The sequence below is a fragment of the Sminthopsis crassicaudata genome, chromosome 2 (genome assembly GCF_048593235.1).
Source record: "Sminthopsis crassicaudata isolate SCR6 chromosome 2, ASM4859323v1, whole genome shotgun sequence".
NCBI classification, from domain to species: domain Eukaryota; kingdom Metazoa; phylum Chordata; class Mammalia; order Dasyuromorphia; family Dasyuridae; genus Sminthopsis; species Sminthopsis crassicaudata.
Genome location: NC_133618.1, coordinates 214,755,325 through 214,777,246, shown reverse-complemented (window position 1 = coordinate 214,777,246; position 21,922 = coordinate 214,755,325). Strand labels below are relative to the sequence as shown.

The 21,922-nt window shown below is 33.9% G+C and overlaps 1 protein-coding gene across 7 annotated transcripts in view; it reads right to left on the bottom strand.

Moving 5' to 3' along the window:
• CRIM1 (cysteine rich transmembrane BMP regulator 1) overlaps positions 1-21,922 on the bottom strand; it is a 227,497-nt gene that overhangs the window by 172,061 nt on the left and 33,514 nt on the right. For 6 of the 7 annotated variants that reach the window (XM_074288169.1, XM_074288171.1, XM_074288172.1 and 3 more), the window contains one exon: positions 5,717-5,890. In XM_074288169.1, coding sequence (XP_074144270.1) covers positions 5,717-5,890 — 174 coding nt within the window. Of the gene's footprint in view, positions 1-5,716; positions 6,019-21,922 lie in introns of all 7 variants that reach the window. The other variant, XM_074288173.1, reaches the window with a different exon arrangement.

The following is a 21,922-nucleotide window of genomic DNA, read 5'->3' as shown; positions in this document are numbered from 1 at the left end:
TGAGGCAGACAAGAAGAATCAGGTTCTCCTTCCCCCTTATCAACTTTCACTCATTTACCACCACTTCCTCTGTTAAGGCAGATAATTTCATTTCCTTGGGATTGGGGCTGTTATTTCATTAAATCTGAATAAGGAAACTACCTCAGTCAATGCAGCTCAGGGCCTTCTATGCAATGTATAGTTTGTGGTTCTAGACTCTATTGAATTTTTAAAAAAAATTTTCTAGAGCTCTGAGAAATTAAGTAAATTGTGTAGACATATAGACATATAGCAGGGGTAGGTTTATCTGGCTTTGAGGTCTATTCTCTTTCTCTATCCTTTTCTGCTTCTCTACCAAAGAGAGCTAAAGCAAAATGAGTCCATTAATATTTATAATACTGCTTTATGCTATAATATCCAACAGATATGATCAATTTAATGAGACAAATTACTACCTTTATGAAATTACATATATGAAAGTTCTGAAACTCTAAAATTCTGTTTTCTTATATCAGTGAAGTCCTTGACTTGCTACACATAAGTAATAATATAGAGGATTGTCATTTTTCAGTTAAGTATATACTGCATCAAAAACTATATGATAACAGTAATTTAGGGGGCCTAAAAGACTTCCAAAGATTTCAAAATATTTCCCTAAACATTAATTAAGAATCACAACTAGTAAGGAATCTCTTTATAACATTGGTAGTAGGAAAGGAGAAAAAAATAAGAAATACCTACTTTAAGGCTATATTGGATTCAATTAGAAGTTTTATGGGTATTTATGTGTAATAGTTATATTTTGGGGACTTGATTTAATATATGAATGTAAAATTATACATATATATGTATATACACATATACACTCCATATATAGTGATAGACATGTAGGTCTATATATGGGGGAAAGAGAAAATATATTTTCAGTAATATTTTTTGATTCATATATATATATATATATATACATATATATATATATACATATATATACATATATATGCCTATATATTTTTTTCTATAAATTAAGATATATGTCAATATAATGATATTTCTCTTAGGTAAATTACTTCTTCCAAATGGAGAAACCAAGGGACAAAATTTTAGCTTACCTAAACTACATATCAGTATATTTAAGGGGAAAAAAATCACTACAAATATCAAGAGGAAAACATAACCAAAGTTGTATATATACATATCTATATATTACATTTTTATGTACACACCAATATATCTTTGTGTGTGTTACACATTTTTTTTAAAATCACACTATATTACTAATGTCTAAAGTCTCAGGACTTTCTTCTAATCATTAAACACTTAAGTTTCATACACGGTTAACATGTAATGCTTTGGAAGGGTTTAGTTTCTTTGAAAGTTTATTTGGAGAAAAGAAAAAAACCATATAATTAAACCACAGTTTTTACTAGTGGTTTAAATAAAGAAGTTTATAATACAGGTTTTTTTTAAATCAAAGCCATTTGAGAGTTCCTAGAATGTATAAGTTATAAAACTATTTCTTTAAAGCATAATCTTCCTCACTTATGCACAGGAAAGGAGAAACTATATCACATGGTTTACAGAGTGGAAAGATGCAAATCCATACACAAAAGCTTTTTTGCAAGTTTCAGTAAGTGAGGAGAGAATATATTTGACCACATTGTTCACAACCAATATTGCTACATAGGCATCATGTACAATTACAATCATGGAAACAATATATAACATATCTGCATGAGTTTCCATTGAAAGTCATGTATAGAAGCAAGTTGGAAATTCATGCCTATCAGGAGGCTCTGGCTACAACTGAAATATTTTCTACTCTAAAATTGGGAAAAGAAAAAGAATGAGTCAATAAAATAGAAAAAGAGACTTAATAACCTGGTAAAAAAGGGCCAAAAAATACTGAAGAAAATAACTTCTTAAAAATCATCAGCAGCAAAAGAGGCCCAACAATTTACTGAAGAAAAGAATTCCTTCATTCTTTTTGTTTGTTTGTTTGTTTGTTTTGCTGAGGCAATTAGGGTTAAGTGACTTGCCCAGCATCCCACAGCTAAGAAGTGTAAAGTGGTCTGAGCCCATATTTGAACTCAGGTCTTCCTGACTTCAGGGCTAGTGTTAGCAATAATAGAAGAAAAAGAAATTAAAGGAATTAAAATAAGTAATGTGGAAATAAAAAACATTCTTTGTAGGTGATAGTATACTCAGAAAATTCTAAAGAACTAACTAAAAATCGAATTGAAACAATGAACAACTTTAGCAAAGTTGCAGGCTATAATTAACTCACATAAATCATTACCATTTCTAGATATTATCAACCATATCCAAGAAGAAGAGAAAGATAAATTCTTTCTAAAATAATTACAGATAATATAAAATACTTGGAAGTCTACCTGCCAAGGTAAATCCAGAAACTATATGAACACAATTATAAAATGCTTTTCAAATAAATAATGAAAAATGTAAACAACTGGAACAATTTCAATTGCTCATGAGTAGGCTGAACTAATATGGTTAAAAACAACAATTTTACTTAAGTTAATTTGCCTATTCAGTGCCATGTAAATCAAATTACCAAAAATCAATTTATAGCACTAGGAAAAAAATATCTGGAAGAAAGGCCAAGAATATCCAGGGATTCGATGAAAAAAAAAAATATAAAGAAAGATGGCCTAGCAGTGTTAGATTTCAAACTATATTACAAAGTGATGATCATAAAAACAATCTAGTACTGGCTAAGAAATAAAATAACAGATCAATAGAATACATGATTTACACAATCCACAATAGTAATGACCACAGTAATGTAGTGTTTGATAAACACAAAGATCCAAGCTTTAGGGATAAAATCTCAACTGGCAGTTCAGGAGAAACTAGGTATAAACCAAATCTTATTCTGTATTCCAACATAAGGTCAAAATGGGGCAATAATTTAGACATAAAGGGTGATATCAGTAATTTAGGAAAGTAGGGAATCTTTCAGCTGTCAGATCCATGGGCAAAGGAAGAATTTATGACCAAACAAGAATCAGAGAGAATCACAGGAAGTAAAATGGATATTCTAATTACATTAAGCTAAAAAGTTTTTGCACAAACCAATATAGCCCGAGGAAACTAGGGGGAACTATTACAAGTTCCTCTGATAATATCTCATTTTTTCAAATATATAGGGAACTGAGTCAAATTAATAAAAACAAAAGCCATTTCTCAATTGATAAATGGTGAATGGATATGAAGAGACAGTTTTCAAAAGAAGAGTCATATGAAAAGATGCTCCAAATCACTATTGATTAAAGCAATGCAAATCAAAACAACCCTTTTGGGTATCCTGACACCAGATGAGCTAACCTGAGAGAAAGAGAAAATGACAAAAGTTGGAGGGCATGTGAAAAAATTGGGACACAGTTGTTGGAGTTGTGAACTAGTCTAGCTATTCTGGAAAGCCATCTGGAACTATGAACAGAGCTATGAAACTGTACATATATCTTTTGACCCAGCAATACCACTAATTGATCACAAATCCAAAGGTATCAAAGGAAAGGGAAAGGGAACTATATGTGTAAAATATTTAAAGCAGTTTTCTTGTGATGCAAAGAATTGAAAATTGAAAGTATTTCCAACAATTGAGGAACAGCAGAACAAGTTATGATTGGTATATGATTGTCATGGAATACTATTGTGCAATAGGAAATGTTGAGAGAGATAGATTCAGAAAAAATCAGATTTATATGATTTGATATAAAGTGAGCAGAACTAGGAAAAAACTATGCAGTAACAGCAATATTGTAATGATGATCCACTATGAAAGATTTAGCTAATTTCTTTAATATAATGATCTACTACAATACTGAAGGACTTGTGGAGAAAAACGTTATCCACCTCCAGAGAGAGAACAGACTAAGGCTGAGTGCCTACTGAAGCACAATTTTTTCACTTTATTTTTCTTACTTTTTTTTTTGCAATATGGTTAATATGAAAATGTTTTACAACAGTTCACCTGTATAATTGATATCACATTGCTTGCCTTCTCAATGGCTGATCAAGAAATAAGGAAGAAAATTCACAACTCAAAATTTAGAGAAATTTATGTTAAAAAAAATTTTTTTAAAAAGGAACCTGCCTTCTCATTCTCAGTATTAAAGCAAAAAGAAAAGGAAACCCATAAGAAGTCACATTAAAGTATCCTAAAAGAATAATAAGAGGAATAAAGATAGAGTTGAATTTGGAGGGTTATAAAATACCCCTTCTCTTGAAATTCTCAAAATTAAAAACACTATGAAGACATGAGATTGCTCAGTGAGAGGAGGAAGGGAACAAGCATTTATTTAGCACCTACTATGAGCTAAGGACTATGCAAAGTGCTTTATAAATATTATACAACAGTCCTGGGAAGTAGGTGACATTATTATCCTTCCTTTATAGATGAGGAAACTGAGGCACATAGAGGTAAGGTGATCTTCCCAGAGTCACAAAACTGAGAACATATTTGAACTAAGGCCTTTCTGAACAACTTCAGAGTTCAGGACCAAGGAATGAGAAGAATATAGGTAAATGATGGGCGCTAAGATATAACCATCTCTGTGGGTGGCTGAGGAAGAATAAAGATGTAGGTCAGTCAGCCAATCAATCAATAAACATTTACTAAGCACCTATTATATACCAGGCACTGTGCTAAGCATTGGAGATACAAATATATAATAGCAAAAAAAGTTCTTTCCTCAAGGAGTTTACAATCTAAGGAATGAATATAATACACAGTTATCCCATTAGCATAAGTTAAGTACCCACCAGGTATCAGGCATTGGGTACAAACTGAAAGACAAAAGACAATACCTGATCTTAAGGAACTTAAAGTCTAGAAAATTGAGGGAGACAATGACCTGGAAAACCAGGATGTATTAAGGTCTCTAGAGTTGACACTTTTCATCTTGGAATCAAACCTTTTTTGGAATAAAAAGGGTTTTAAGGGTCATTTCATCCCAATTCCTCAATCTGCAAACAAAGAAACTTAGAAGAAGAAAGGGCAGTTTAGGAAGCTAGCCAGTGTCAGAGCAAAGGCCAGATCTTCTATCCTTATTCTCCTGCCTATGTTCCCTAAGCACTATCACTCTTTCCTTTCCTAAAGTATCCTAGTGAGAGACATTTCACTATGCATCATGTTTCAGTTAGGTAATTCATAGGCATGAATCAAACAAGATTTCCAACTCATCTATTAATTTTCTAAGCTATGACAGAAGGATGCAAAAAATCTTGGTCTTATGATCAATCTTGGCTTATACTGATTTCCTATCTTCCTTCTTTTCTTTCTAAGTAATCAAAACTTCACTAATAGATTATTCAGTCTCTTTCTTTGCAAAATAAAACCAAATATTTTTGTTAGCCCCACGTGCTAATCTCTAGACCACTACTTTGTGACTACATGTGACTCTAGACCACAATTTATTGTACAAGGGTTAATGTGACACAGCCACTTTTTCATGAAACCTAGAGAATTAATGTTTTGCTAATAAATCATTACATGTCCTTATCCACACATGCTATATATATATGAACATATATAAATATAAATGTATATATTCCAAAAAAACTTGATCATAATTATGTTCCTTATCTGTAATTATAAGAATTATTAATCTCTGAAAGCACTCACATGCTTGATTTTTTAGATCAAATACTAACATCCAAAAAAGTACACATGAAAAGTTTTATAAGGCGATAGTTGGCTAAAATAAGTACTTACCTTCAATCCTCTTTAAGGCTGAAAGGCACATATCCTGCCTTGGAAATTCAAAAGGATTATTGCAGGTTCGAATGGTGTCACATTCACATTTCCCATTGATAATGTTGCAGCCCATGATAAGGTTTTCATTGCATGGCTCAAAACCAAGCAGTTGGTCATCGTCCCAGTTTTCATCTGTAAAACAATTAACAGCCAGATGGTGTTTGCTTGTAATTTCCTTCATGTCTATTTAAGATTGAAATACACTGTACTGTTAGCATCAAACATTTTAATTTTATTTTTCAATTATAAAAAGCAGTTCACTTGAATAATGATCACAGTGAAAATAGTTGACTCTGACAGAGGCCTTAAAAAAATCACCTTATACGTAATTCCAAGATGAAGGCAATATGGCAGAATAGAAAAAAAAACACCTCAGCTTAACCCCCCTTCCTCCTCCAACCATAATTTAAAATATTTATTTAAAATCATGTCTTAAATAAAAATCTGGAGTATCAGAGAAAACAAAAGGTTAGGGTGAAATATTTTTCTAGTCTAAGACAACTCAGCAGTCAGGAGAGATCTGTGACATTAGGGTGGAGTGTATTTGGCAACAATACCAGTTGTGGAAGCTGGAGGTGACAACAACAGTGTAGCAGCAGCTTCAAAAGCTCTCAATCCAAAAACAAGCAGAAAGGAATCCTTTCAGTAACAAGGGAGCAGAGATCCCAAAGGGTAGTCACATTCTTAATTGCAAGGATCAAGGATGTTCCCTAAGTAAGAATGCAACTATACCTCTCCCTGGATCACACTTCCTTAGAAGCACCAAAAACTTTCACACTCCCAGAATTAGTTCTAAAAACTGCAGTTCAGAAAGAACCTGAAAGATGAGACCTCTTACTCAGGAGAACAGAATCCAACATAAAGTCCAAAGTCAAGAAATAGATTGAAAAAATGAGAAAACAATAAAAAAAAGAACTTGACCATAAAAAGCTAGTATAGGGGCAAGGAAGATTAAGACAAACTCAGAAGACAACAAAGTGAGAATAGTTATAAGCTAAGCCTCAATGAAAAAAAGCAAATTGGACACAAACCAAATAATTCCTGAAAGAACTAAAAAGTGATTTTCAAAATAAGATGAATAGTAGAGGAAAAGTGAGGGAAAGGATTGAGAGTGATCCAAGAAAAAATCCCAAATGAAAACTCCAAAGATTATCATAGCCAAATCCCAGAATTCCCTGGTCCAAGAGAAAATACTTCAAGCATCAAGAAAGAAACCATTAAAATACCATAGAACAACAGTCAGAATCACTTAAGAGTTAACAGCTACAATATTAGAGGATCATAGGAAAGCAATGGAGCTAAGATAAGATATATAATATAATATAATATAATATAATAATATATAATATATATATAAGATATATAAAATAGGTTATAACCTATCGGCAAAAGTGAGTATAATCCTTCAGGGGAAAAATGGACATATAATGAAATAGAGAATAACCATTTCTGATGAAAAAACCAGAGATGAAGTCTGAGTGCAGATTGATGTAACCTTTTTAAATTTATTTTATTTTTCTTAATTTTTTGACAACATGGCTAATATGAAAATATGTATTGCATGACTTCATATATATTTTCATATGCTTGCCTTCTCAGTGGATGGGGGAAGGGATGGTGAGAAAGAATTTGGAATATTAAAAATACTAAATATTAAAATACTTTCTAAAAAATCACTTTACATGTACTGTCTCCTTTGATCCTTACAAGAATCATGTGGAGGTTGGGTAGTTATTCCCATTGTGCAGAAGAGGAAATGAACACTGAAGGAGACTAAATAATTTGCTCCATCAGTAAATAACACTGGGATTTTAATTCCCATTTCCTGACTTAAAATCCCATATTCTTTCCATTATTTTTTCTATAATGCTTTTATGATGAGATTTTTAAGTGCTTTTTTTTTAAACTAAGGAAAACAAATAAAATATACAGGCATTAAGCAGCTACATTTATATAGTGATATGTTAATCTATTCATTGAGTTTCACAATATATTAACAAGTTTATACTGAATCATTCAATTTAAAATACATGATTTCATAAAAATCTCTAGTTTTTAATTCTTCTATAAAATCATCTAAAAGTGAAAACAGGAGTTACTGACATCTTCTAACAAGAATGACTCTGATATTTAAAAAAGGACAAATTGTTTATGCCAGGTATGAAGTGAAGGCCTATTTTTTAAAAACTTCCTTTTCTTTTACCTTCACCTTACCAAATATACATTGGACACATTAAAAAAAAAAAAAAAAAAAAAAAAAAAAAAAAAAAAAAGGAAAAAATTTAGCAGTTTGGCAAAAGAAAAAATAGGTTTAGACTAACATCTTATCTTACATAATGTACCTTGTACAACAACCTTAGCTTCTTTTCTCTCTTTCTCTTTTTCTCCCTCCCTCCCTCTCTCTCTCTCTCTCCTTTCTTTCTTTCTTTCTCCTTCCCTCCTTTCCTTCTCTCTTTCCTTCCTTCCTTCTTTCTCTTTCCTTCCTTCCTTTGGCAATTGGGGTTAAGTGACTTGCCTAGGGTCACACAACTAGGAAGTATTAAGTGTCTGAGGACAAATTTGAACTCAGGTCCTCCTGATTTCAGGGGTGGTGCTCTAACCACTGTTCTACCTAGCTGCCCCAACATGCTTAGTTTCAAATGGATACTAGATTTAAATATGATGATGATGATGATGATGATATGGCTTTACATATCACTTCAAGGTTTGCAAAGTGTTTTACATAGCCTACTTGATGCATATGACAATCCTGTGAGATAGGAATGATTATTATTCCCATATTCCAGATGAGGAAATTTAGGCTGGGAATGGTTAAAGGATTTGTTCAGGGTTACACAGATAGTAAGTGCTTGAAGCAGAACTTGAACTTAGGCCTTGAAATCTAAAACCAACAGTCTATCAGTCTGCTAATATCTATCCTTGACAATTATAGCTACTGAGGACTTTATGATACATAATAAGGGATAGAAAAGATGATAAAAGAGAAAAAAATTAAAAATTTTTACATAAATAAAATCAATTCAGATATGACAAGAAGGGAAACTATCAACTAGAAGAAAAAAAACTTTGCAATAAGTATTTCTAATGAGTCTGATATTTAAGATATATAGGAAATTAACATGAATATATAGGATTAAGATCTTACCCAAGGGATAAAAAGATATGAGCAAATAGTTCTTAAAAGAACTTCAAGTTATTAATTTCCCTAAAATATCATTCCACATATTGTACTAAAAGAAATTCAAATCAAAATGAAGCTCAAATTTTGCCTAAAACCCAAGGAACTCTCAAAAATGATTAAAGATGGAAATAATAAATGTCAGAGGAGCTTTGAGAAGACAGGCTTCTGTTGATGAAATTATGAACTGGTATAGACAGTCTGGAAATAAATTTGGAATTACTAAAAATTGACTACTATCTTTTGACCTGGATATATTATTGTTAGACATATGCCCCAATAATGTAAAAAAAGAAAAGAAAAAAAGAAAAAAATTTCACATATGCTGAAATATTCATAACAATACTGTAATGTTTCACATATACTAAAACATTTATAGCAATCTTCTATGGTGGCAAAGAACTGGAAACAAAGTAGATAAGTTCTAACTAAAGAATGGCTAAGTAAATTGTACTATATAAATATGAGATACTGTGTCATAAGAGGTGACAAATATGAGGAAATCAAAGAAACATGAAGATTTATATGAAAGATGGAGAGTGACAAAAGAAGAAACAGGGAAACATCTACAATGTAAATGTTAACAACACTAAAGTGAAATGGAACCTTGTATAATTACAATGAATAAGGACGGACCAGAGAAAAAATGTGACTACCTTCCTCTCTTCAATTCAGAGTTAGAGCACTATGGGCATGGAATATCATATATATGTAAAACGCAACAGATATGTTGGTTTTACTTCACTTATTTTCTTCCTTTTAAAACCTGTTACAAGAAAGAGTTCACAATGTAAGGACAGGAAAGGGATATGGAAATGAATATGATAGGAAAATGAAAGGTGTCAATAAACATTTTAAATGTTAAAAAATAAAATATAATTCAATAACTTTCTTATTTCTGCTCTGCAAATGTCAACATGTCTAGTTGCTAGAAATTATCACCATTCCAAAATACAATCACAGGTGGCAAATGTGATATTTTTGGTGAGCCTCAAAATTGTAACAGAGACTATATCCTGTAATGTTATAGTCAAATAATAAAAAAATGTTAGAGTCATAAGGAACCTCATATAACTAACTTCCTCATTTTATAGATGAAAAAAAGTAATGTCCAGAGAAGTCCAGCGACTTCTTGTTGCTAACACAGCTATTCAGCTGCAGAACTGGGAATCAAATCCAACTCTCTTGGGTGATAATTTTTTTTTAAAAAGACATCCATGATAAACTATGCTCATAAAGTTATCAAACTGTACATACCCTTTGACCCAGCAGTGTTACTACTGGGCTTATATCCCAAAGAGATCTTAAAGAAGGGAAAGGGACCTGTATGTGCAAAAATGTTTGTGGCAGCCCTTTTTGTAATGGCTAGAAACTGGAAACTGAGTGGATGACCATCAACTGGAGAATGGCTGAATAAATTGTGGTATGTGAATGTTACGGAATATTATTGTTCTGTAAGAAATGATCAATAGGATGAGTTCGGAAAGGCCTAGAGAGACTTACATGAACTGACACTGAGTGAAATGAGCAGGACCAGCAGATCATTATATACTACAACAACATATGATCAGTTCTGATGGACGTGTCCATCTTCAACAATGAGATGAACCAAATCAGTTCCACTAGAGTAGTATTGAACTGAACTAGCTACACCCAGCGAAAGAATTCTGGGAGATGACTATGAACCACGACATAGAATTCTCAACACCCCTATTTTTGTCTGCATTTTTTATTTCCTTCATAGACTAATCACACACTATTTCAAAGTCCGATTCTTTTTGTACAGCAAAACAACTGTTTGGACATGTATACATATATTGTATTTAATTTATACTTAAACATATGCAACATGTATTGGTCAACCTGCCATCTGGGGGAGGAGGGTGGGAGGAAGGAGGGGGAAAAATTGGAACAAAAGGCTTGGCAATTGTCAGTGCTGTAAAATTACCCATGTATATATCTGGTAAATAAAATGCTATAATTAAAAAAAAATGATAAAACTAAACTATGGGAGAAAACAGATGGAACCCAAAGAATAATTTTTTTAATGAAAGCGACCTACTAGTTCTGATATCTTAGCAAAATTTTGAAATTAAAGGATCAAAGATTTAGAGCTATAAATAACTTTGGAGGTCATGAACTGTAACATCTTTATTTACAGGTAAGGAAATTGAGGTCCAATGTACAGAAATGACTAACTTGAGGTCATACAAGTGATAGAGAGCAGATCTAGGATCTGATCCTAGTTTCTATGGTTCCAAATTTAGAATTCTTTCTACTATATTATATGCTGTCTCCCTTACAACTGATCTAATTATTCATAAGTGTCCAAATTGTTTCTCTTCTATTAAGTTCTGGTTTTTCCCCTCTCAAGAAATCTTTTGTATCAACTCAATGAAGTAGCATATCAAATGGTAAAAATGTTGTTGGTACATATCTAAAAAAGACATTAAAACTATTTCATCTCAGAGCAAAAATAAATAAAAATCCAAAGTTTTTAGTTTAACCATTTGTTTAAACCAAAACAAGTAAAATGTCAATTTGGGAGATTTATTTTCACATAAAGAGATGTAAAAGTAAATCACTGACTATAAAAGATTTTCTTTTGGTTCTATCACCAACTGAATAAATGTACAAATGATTTCTAATTAAAACTAGCAATTTCCTGTTAAAAAGTAATAGAACTAGAAGATATATTAAAGGTCAATTACTCTCATTTTACAGATGAGGAAACTGAGGCCCAAAGAGGTTAAATATTTTGTTCAAAATCATACAGGCAATAAATGGCAGAGCCAAAGATTTAAACAAGTTTAATTCTATGACTCTAAAATCAGGGCTTTTCCACTGTACCATGACCCCTTTATAGCAGGGCATTATTTCACTAAAATCATCTTCATATGCCTCCTTATGAAATAGAAATAACCTAAGGTTCCCCAAGTTAACCCAGACAGTTATAAGGTGAAATAGCTTCAAGTATAGTGACACATAGATCCAATGAACAAGAACTAGCCTAATTAAGTTTACAGAAGCTCAATACTAGGCTGGCTACAGGTTAATGAAATTTTTGGCTCCAGCAACTCATAACACCAGCTTTCTAATAAGGTATAGGGAGGTTGGAACTTGATTCAGCAAAGGAATTTCATCCCTTGCCTTCCCTTCCATTTTCCCCACCCCATAGAAATAAAGTAAGGTTAGGGAAACTACTACAATGCTATAACAAAATACAAGTTTTTCATATAGATGGATATTTCTATGTATTTCTTTCAAGAATGCCCTACGGTATCCAAATACATCTTCCACTTGATTTAACGATACCTGAAGTTCCACAATTACAAATGCTTTCTTTTGTTTGCTGTTACACTAAAGTTCTCATGAAAGAAAACCCTTAGACCCTTCTTCATTTATATCTTTCCCATATACAAATAATGATAAGAAACTATAAGGGTTATCAGTAATTAGGAAACAGAAGAGGAGAGAAAGGTAGGTAGGTGAGAAGGTTCTAAAACCAATTTCTGGCTATTTAATAATTTCATCCAGGACAGACTATGCAGAGTTGATTATATTTTCCAAACAGGTATAGTGACTAAAACCTTAATGAAAATTAGACTCGGCTCAAAAGCAATACATTTTTTTTTCATACTTTTTAATCAATCAAGCAACAAGTATTTATTAAATGCTTCTTATGTGTCAGACACTGGGAATACAAAAAAAAGGGTGGGGGGAGGGAAAGAGAGCCTGCCCTCAAGGAATTTCTATTTTATTAGGGGAAGCAACATGTACATAAGTAAGTCTATACAAAATAAATTCAGGCCAATTATGAAATGAATCTTGGTATGGGAACTACTATAAATCAAGAAGAGGAGGGGAAATCATGGGTGCTTATGGAATGGGATTGACTCACTCATCTAGGAAGAAACTTAAACAGTGATGCATATGAAGAGAAAGCTACATAGAAACATAATTTGAGAATCCCCCCCCCAAAAAAAAATACTATACTCAAAGGAAGAATGCAAGTAGAGGTTGAATGGCTAACTTCCTTTTAAGTCTCAACTAAAATGCCTTTTTTTTTTTTTTTTTTTACTGGAAGCTTTCCCCAACCCTTCTTAATTCTAATGCCTTCTCTCTGTTATTTATTTCCTATTTAACCCATATACAGCTTACTTAGTATACATTGATTGTCTCTCCCATTAAATTGTAAGCTCTGAGGGCAGAGAATATTTTTTTGCCTTTTTTTTATCCTTAGTACCTTGTACAAATTTGAATTCAAATTTTCTTTATTCTATGCCCCAGTGCTCTATCTATAGTACCACTTAGATGCCCTATTTAAGAAATAGTGAACTATAGTAGAAAGTTGTAGGAACCAATAAAAAACAACATAGAAACAAAAAAGCTCAATTTCAATTTCTTAGTTTTGATGTTTACTATTTCAGTAGATCTCTAAGGCATCTGTGTGTTGATCGATAAAAAAGAGGCCTAAGATGATCTCTCAAATCCATTCCAATTCTAAATATTATAATTTTCTGATAAGCATAGTGATATTACATCTATAATCTCTGATACTAGGGAGAATTCAGATTCTTAGCTGCCATGGAGCTAAATTGATTTGCAGGACCAAATAGTGATAAACCTAAGGGAGTGTGGGGCCACTAGGCAACTTATGGAGGGGTGAAATGGTCCAGGGTGGAAATAGAACTGGTCAAAGCTCCTATGATGATTAAGAGAAATCGATTGAAAATATAGAGATTGGAGAGACAAAGATGGATGACAAGGGGGAGAATCAGGAAGACAGAGAAAGAGAAGTAGACAGAAAGAGAGAAATTGCCGTTATAATGAGAAAACTATATTCTCCAGTTATTACCAAGCAATTTCCAGAGCTGGATAGGAATATAACTCTCAAGGTCTTTATTGACTTTGGTCTCTGCAAGACAATCAATGAAATCTTGTCAGAGAGACTGTTACACCAAGTATCAGAATCTATTATATAATACTATAATTTATAATAAGATTTTTTATATAAAGATTACAAGAAGGCACATATATTGTCAAGCATCTACAATTGTTATTACAAAATCCATGCAAAGAGTTAACAATTAGAAATAGTGAAGGAACACAAGTTTAGAACCTGAAGATATCTCAAAGGTCATCAAATCCATTCCTTCCTTTATAAGTGAAGAAACTGAGACTCAGAGAACTTACTTAACTCTTTTAAAGTCATACCCAATCATACAAGTCATACAGTCAGACAGTCAGGAAACTTAGAAGAGTAGGATCAAAGTCCAAGATCAGTGATACACTATTGACAGAAATAAAGAATACTGAGGTAGCTTGTTCTCTCCGTCTTAGCTGTTTTTAATCCTATTCTTATTCCAGTGAAAGTGAAATATGGCCTGAAAGTCTACAAGACAGCATAATTGCAAATAGCTTACTGAGTGATGTAAATAAGGTCAGGATTTTTGGTTTATTTTCGTTTGGTTTTAGTAGAAGCAGCTCCTTAAACCTTTACATGTATAAAGGAATTACTGAAACACCGTTTGAAACATTAGGATGAAAAAAAAAAAAAGGTTAAATAACAAGATCAAAGTATTAGTCTTTCTAAAATCCTGGAACATTTTTCTCATTATAACGATTATCAATGCCATAAGTTAAAGATGTATTTTTATATATTATGACACAAACAATCACATTAAAGTAACAGTAGGAAATTAGTCACAATGTTTTCATATTGGTAGGTACACCTTTGAAATCAAAGCAAGCTGCCTACAAATGAATGTACAAATTCTGTTAATCTATCTGCCATGACCTCTACTATATAATTCACTGAATTCTTGAAAAAAAGCCAAGTCAAAGAATATGAAAGGCCACCAAAGTTTAAATCCAGACCAATGCTACTAGTGGACAGAGCAACAATTTTACTCCTAAAGATTCTTAATGTTTATATAATTGGAATATGAGAGACCATTTTTCCTTGTGCAAAACATAGAATCTTCGGATCTTTTCCTATGAAGAAGAACAAATCTCCAACAAGACCTTTTTGATTTTTCTTAGAACGAACTGAGTGGAATTTCCTATTGATTTTCAACTCCACCATAATTAAACTGTCCAAGTCCAGGGGGCTAGCATTTTTTTTTCCTCGGGACACATACTGGAATCTACAAGGCTTTTATATTTGTAGTAATGAGTTAAGTTAGGGAGATAGAAAGCAAAAAGAGATAACTGTTCTGCTGAGAAATTCTATATAACACAGGGCGTGCATAATAATCAGAAGGCAATTGTTAAAACATGTCAAATCCTTGAAATTCATCATCAGTTCTCTCAAGAGAACAACCAAATGCAGATGATGGGGATGCTGAAGAACAAAACTCTAGCCTCTGGGTGTGTTAAAAATTGAATATTAAAATGCATTTAGGATAGTGGCTTACATTACAGAAATAAAAGATTTATTCCTAATATTCAAGTGAAAATACCTTGGAGGCTTAGACACAAGATACTAAATTGTCCATGAACCACCCATTCTCTGAAAAAAAAAAAAAAATCTTGAGCATATGTGAAGATACAGGAAAATCATAGAATCACATTAAATTTGAAAGTTGAAAATTATTTCAACAACTATCTAGTCTAACTATGCATCTCACTACAGTTTAACTCGCACACGGGCATACATTCTTTGATTGAAGACTCCTAGGAAGAGGAACCTACCACCTCTCATTCCACAATTGTTAGGATATTATTCCTAATATCGAGACTAATTTGACCTCCTTATGGATTTCACCCATTGATCCTCGTTCTGCTCATTAGATCTAAACTAAGCAAGTGTAATCCAAGTCTTCCAAGGGACCATCCCTCAAATAGCTGAATACAGAGCTATCACATCTCTCTCTGGTTCTTTATTTTTCTAGCCTAAACTAAATTAAACTAAACTTAGTTTCTTGCTGATAGAAACTATAGGATCACCAATCTCATATGGAGAGGGAATGTCTAAGTCAAATCAAGTGAGTACCAAATTACCCAATATTACAACATCAAAGGATAAGTCTCACTAGTATTGGAGGGCAGCAGGATTCTCTATCAGAAACAATAACTCGATGAAAAGTTTCCAACTGAAAAGACAGTATGAGAGGGAAACAATTTTCCTGCTGGTGTCCTAGCTATCAAAGTTTAAATTTTCTGTGCTTTATTCACTATTTAGGTGTTCCCACTTGAGCAATATAGTATTTTTCTTTCAGGAGTAGAAAGCTGGAAATAAGCCTGAGCCTTCTCCAAATTTACAGGTGCTCACTGCCACACTGTTTTTTCTCTCAGTGCATTATTTTTTAAAAAATGTTCTTTAAGTGGAAGCAATCTAGATGGAGAGACAGCCAAGTTGCTTCATAGTCTAAAACACAAAAGTCCAAGTCCTTTCTTAGATATGCTGGTTGTATGACTCCCTGAGCAAGTCACTGAATCTTTCAGAGCCAAGGAAGCTCTCTAAAATTGTAATTTGAGAAGGTACATGAAATGGGGGAGAGAATGTCCTCATAGAGAATTACTTACACTAATGAAATCACAGATGTCCAAAAACAAACAACCATAACCCCACACTTATATTTTTCTATAAGAGCTAATAGAAAGTCTGACATTTGCATACACAAAAGCAAGAAACATTTTATGAAGAATAATCATTTTTGCATATGTTAAAATATACACATATTTTGTCACTAGAATTAGGTCAGATGAGGTTTCCCCCCCCCCCTCAGGTTTGTTTGCAAATCCTTCAAGATTATCATGAACAAGCTCAAATTCTACAGCAAAGGAATGTGTTATTAGAAACCCTTCAACTGATAAGCTCCTAATCTTACTGAAGTTACATCTTTTCAAACTTATGCTTGAAAGGTAAGGAAATGTTACTTGACCACATGTTTGAAAGAAGTCCAACAAAAAATTCTGGAAGTGATAAGTTTTGGTAAATAAAGCAAAACCAATAGTTCATAGCCACTAATTCCTAATGTTAGGGAATGGAACACTTAGATTAAATATATATCCTAATTAGCTGCTAGTTGCCATGCACTGTACATAAATAATACCAAAGAAAAAGAATATGGGTAGTCTTCAATTTGTAATTTGGCTATGTTCAAAAAACTCATTTAAGAGTAAACTCAGTTATGGAATTATGGTTAAGTTCTAAAATTGTCCAGAAAAGCCTATATTAAAATGGTTCCCTGTGAGGAATTCTTTTCTCTAAAGCAGATAACATCTCCAGATCACAAAGTTATCATCTTAACCCAAAATCCAGAATTCTATTACATGGCATATTGATAAAAATGAATCTATTATATAAGCAAAATAGGAAATTATACCTACTATAAAACAATTCTTTTATTTCAAAGACTTTTATTTCAAACCAAATTGTTTCTTGAGGAGATACAACATGATACAATGAAAAGCATACTGAGTTTAGTCAGTCAACTCTGGGAATCCGGGTTGAAATCTTTACCCCACTAATTACTTCTTGGATGACCTTGGAAGTTACACTCCAACTCTCTAAGTCCCCTAGCTTCCTCATTTATAAAATGAAGACACTGTACTAGATGACCTATATGATGTATTGCATAGTCTATCACTAAATATATGTTGCAAAACTAACGAATAGGCAAAACTGACAACTCTTAAAAAGATAAAACTGACAACTCTTAAAAAGATAATGAAGAGGGCTTCTGGGAAATCACAAGTACCTTTAGAGACACATGGCACTGGCTCCTCATAACAATTTGTTTCACTTTGAAATTTGCACTTAGCTTCCCATGTTTTTACATATACTAGTTTGGTAACTAGCCCCTTGGTCAGGCTATGGTTGTTCTTAAATCTTGTTTTTCACACCTGTCTCAGGGTTTTTTGTTTTTGAAACAAAGCTTAAAATCTTACAGAAGACTGCTCTCCAGGATATTTTTTGATGAGAAGAGCTGGAAAGCCCAGTTATTACAGATGGTGTATTGAGGTTTGTAGCATTCCATTTAGCTCACCTGACCTGATCTGGTATCAGCTGGTTGTTATGGGAAGCAGCAGAGCATACCTGGGACTGTAGCCCAGTAGGGCTGATGTAATACATAATCAGTATCTGACCACCCCCCAGGGTCACCATTCCAAAGGCTATGCACAATGTTGTATGCAGGGAAAGAAAAGAGAATTGGTCAAAATCTCAGTGAGAGAAAAAACATCACCTAACTACATCATATCATCCTGTTCTGCCAGTCAGGCATGGTTATGTTTATTAGGAATTGAGTTCCTCCAATTGGCCTATTTCTTTCAGTGGGCAAAGCAGGGAGGTTCCCAAGACCCTCTTCTCCCAGACAGGTGTTCTAGAGCAAGAAAGATGGAAAGCTTCTGCCTATAACTTCCATTTCTTTTCTTGGAGCTGGAATTTAATTTTAAGCCCTCCCAAAGCAAACTTGGCTGCAAACCCATGGGTGTGCCTCTTATGCAGTTTGGCAATGGCCCAGAGTGAAGCCCCAGTTATAAGAAAGAACACAGCCCGCCCATTGAATTCCATAAGGGTTCGCACAAATCCCCACTGTGCCTACCTCTGCATCCTGGTTCCTCAAAATATTTTGATTTGAAGGGAGGTAAGACAATAGGATTCTCTTTGTCTTCTTTCTATTCACTTAGGAAGCATTGACGGAGGATTTTATATCCAAATGAATAAGTGCTTTATAATAATGAGAACAAAAAGCTTCATAACTTCATTGGATGGGGTTCTGGATTTTGTAGCAACCCTCATCCTATTTTAAAAGGTCCAATAAATAAAAATCCCAGAGTAGAACTGTTTGAAGTGATGAAAACGAAAGTATACTAAATTGGGGAAGTATTTACATGACAACTACAGGAAAAACAGAACTAGAAAAACTTAAGAACTCTTATCAATGCAGAGTCCAAAGAGAAAGGGTATCTTCTGCCACTTGGTATAGAGATTGAGAACAAGAGGTAAACAAGAGATACAGACTGAGAACTACATTTCAACATATAGTTAATAGATTGTTTTGCCTTAACTTTATTTGTACAAGATAGCTTTCTATTTGGAGGGGATGTGTTGGGGAGAACTAGCCATTGAAAAGCACAGCAAAGGGGGGGAAATATCAATAAAACTTTTAAACCTGATTTTCTTAAGAAAAATGTTTCCCTGAGTCTTTCTCGGTAACTAATCAGTGTCAAACTTGCATCAGACAGGGAGAGAAAAGGTAAAGGATAGCAATAATTTGCTTCACTCACTACTTGTTCCTTCTTACCTATAGTAACCAATTAATTCTAAGCTAAACTCAGAAGCATTATTGACCACTGAGAATTTGAATTGAGGAAGTCCTTTTCCAAATGACAATAGAGTTACCTGAGAAGAGCTTTTTTTTTTTTTAAACTCAAGATATCTAATTAATCAATAAACTTAATAAGCTCCTGCTATGTGTCAAGCACTAAACTAAGGGCTAGTAATGCAAAGACAAAAGGGAAATAGTGCTTGCCCTCCAAGAGCTTTCATTTTAACATGAGAAAGAAGATACAGGTACACTTAAGACACACACAAAGCAGACACAAAGTTATCTTTGGATAGGCACTAGTGGTTAGATATTTGTTCCTCTGACTTAGTCTACTTGAGGTTCCTGTAACAATAATGTTTTAGTTCTTGTCTTCATCTCTCCTCTTGAACTCTGTCAAAACAAGTGCTAGACTTTTTGAAATTCCTCACATCCTCCTTTGTGCTCCATGCATTTTCAAAGGCTGTTCCTCATCTCTGCCACTTAAAATCCCTACTGTCCTTGGACACTCAAGCCAGATGCCATTTTTATGTGTATTTGTTTTTCTGATTCCTAGCCCACTAACCTAGCTGCTTTCCCTTTGTACCTTCTAATGACTTGATGAATATTTTGGACATACATCATATACACGCTTACAAACAGTAATCTTGCTAATAGAATGTAAGCTCCTTAAGAGCAGGAGCTGTTTCTTTTCTGTTTATGTACCCCCACTGCCTTCCACAGGCCAGCTAAGAAGCACTTAAATGCTTGTTAACTGACTTTCTGATCTTTGAGTGAACCTCAGACCCTCCACATTTATGGAGAAGCTGTTCTACCCTTTATTAGGAGTGAGGGGGGCAAAGTCTTCATTTGTTTGCTGTCCTTAGAAACCACTCAAGGACCTGGCATCAGAAGAATTTATCAAGCCTTTACAGAATTCACACTATTGTAGAAATAGCTTTCCTTCCATTTTACCGTGGCCAAAAGGGCACTTTCTCCAGGAGCAGAAGCAGCTCAGTTCACTGGAGTATTTAGTCTTTGTTCACTAGTCCTTCTTTCACCCCACCCCCACCATCTGATCTGAGGCCCATCTAGGACACACAGAAACCCAGAGGTCATAGTGCTGCATTCTTTCAGAAGCATGCCAGGGCTCCTGGTGGGGGGTAAGGGTGGAAAGGAGGAAGCTCAGTGGAGCTTTATTCTGTCTGCTGTGGCCGGCACTCCTCATGCCCTTATGCCCTTGATCAGAAGTGGGAAAGCAAGAAAAATCTCAGGAGCTCCTTTTTGAAAAACACATGGATAGGAGGTTGCACATTCATACAAGTGACAGCTTCTAACTTCTCTAGCTCAGCTACCTCAAGTACAAAATAAGGGCATTAGACTTCCCTTCTAGCTTCAAAATGCTGTGAGTTTATGACCACTTGACTTTAATGTCCTATATGCTTACAAATATTAAGAAGTATTTCTTACTAGTGTTTCTTAAAAAAAAATTACAAACCTCAAAATCAACTTTTCCTCTAATTCTGTCTCAAAGTTTCTAGTTTAATCTCCTTTGGTCTTTCTTATTACTTCTCTGTGGTTATACTTGAAGATCTAAGATCTTTTCCAGTTCTAAAATCTATGATCCTAGTATTCTCTCTCTGATTACCATGTACCTATATTTCTTTATCTCACAGACTCTGTATCTTGAGTTTAGAGTCATAAGGTCATCATTCACACTAACCTCAGACCTTGATCTTATATCAACCTCCTGTCTCCTATAGTTGAAAGTCCCTTGTAGTTTTATAAAATATATTTTTGTTGATAACTTATGTTTTTACATTACGCACATTTCTTATTGCATGCCTCTACCCTCTAGAAGATATCAATCGTTTATAAAAATGATAAAAAGGAAAAAGGACAAAAATAGTTCAACAAACTGATCAGGAATTTTAAAAAGTGCATTAAATGGTACAGAAAAACTACATAAGGGATGAAAAAACTACATTATGTGTAGTTTCCCATACTAATGCAATAAAAGACTCCAAGTTCTGATGTCTCATACTACTGATGGGTAAAAGGCAGCAGGGCACAATGCTGAAGTACTAGATTTGGACTCTCAGAATGACCCAAATGCTAATCCCAACTTTCTCAGGTAAAGTCACCTGGGTGACTTAACTAATCACTTAATCTACTGAAGGGCTCATCTATAAAATGAGAGAAGTTAGAACTAAATGACCTTTAAGATTCTTTTCCAGGATTTATGGACCTGTGAACGTTGTGTTTTAAACTATATAATAACATGAAACATGCAGAACTTCTGCATGTCCAGTCTGGACCTGAATCTTGACCCAGAGGGTGGATCTGAGATCATTAATGGACTCATACTCATTGCCTAATCTCCTGAACACAGCAGCAGTCTACTAGAACTCAGAGGAAAAAGAAAGGGTAGTTAATTGTAATGGTGTGGGGGAGAATGGGAAGGGCATGACATCAAAAGAATAACCTAAAAGTTGGCTAATAATCCCCTAAACCTGAAAGTAGTAAGGATGGAAGGGGAGGGCTATTGAGACTAGAAAGAAGCAAAACTAAGAGATGAATCCAATGGCCAGCTGGTATACCTGCCTCTCACACAAGCCGAAGCAGAGGAAAGCAAGAAAGGAAAGGGCAACTCTTAGCAATAATATGGAACATAGGATACAGGAAAGCCCTTGTCAGTGCAGAGTGGTTATTTGCATATAATAGACAACA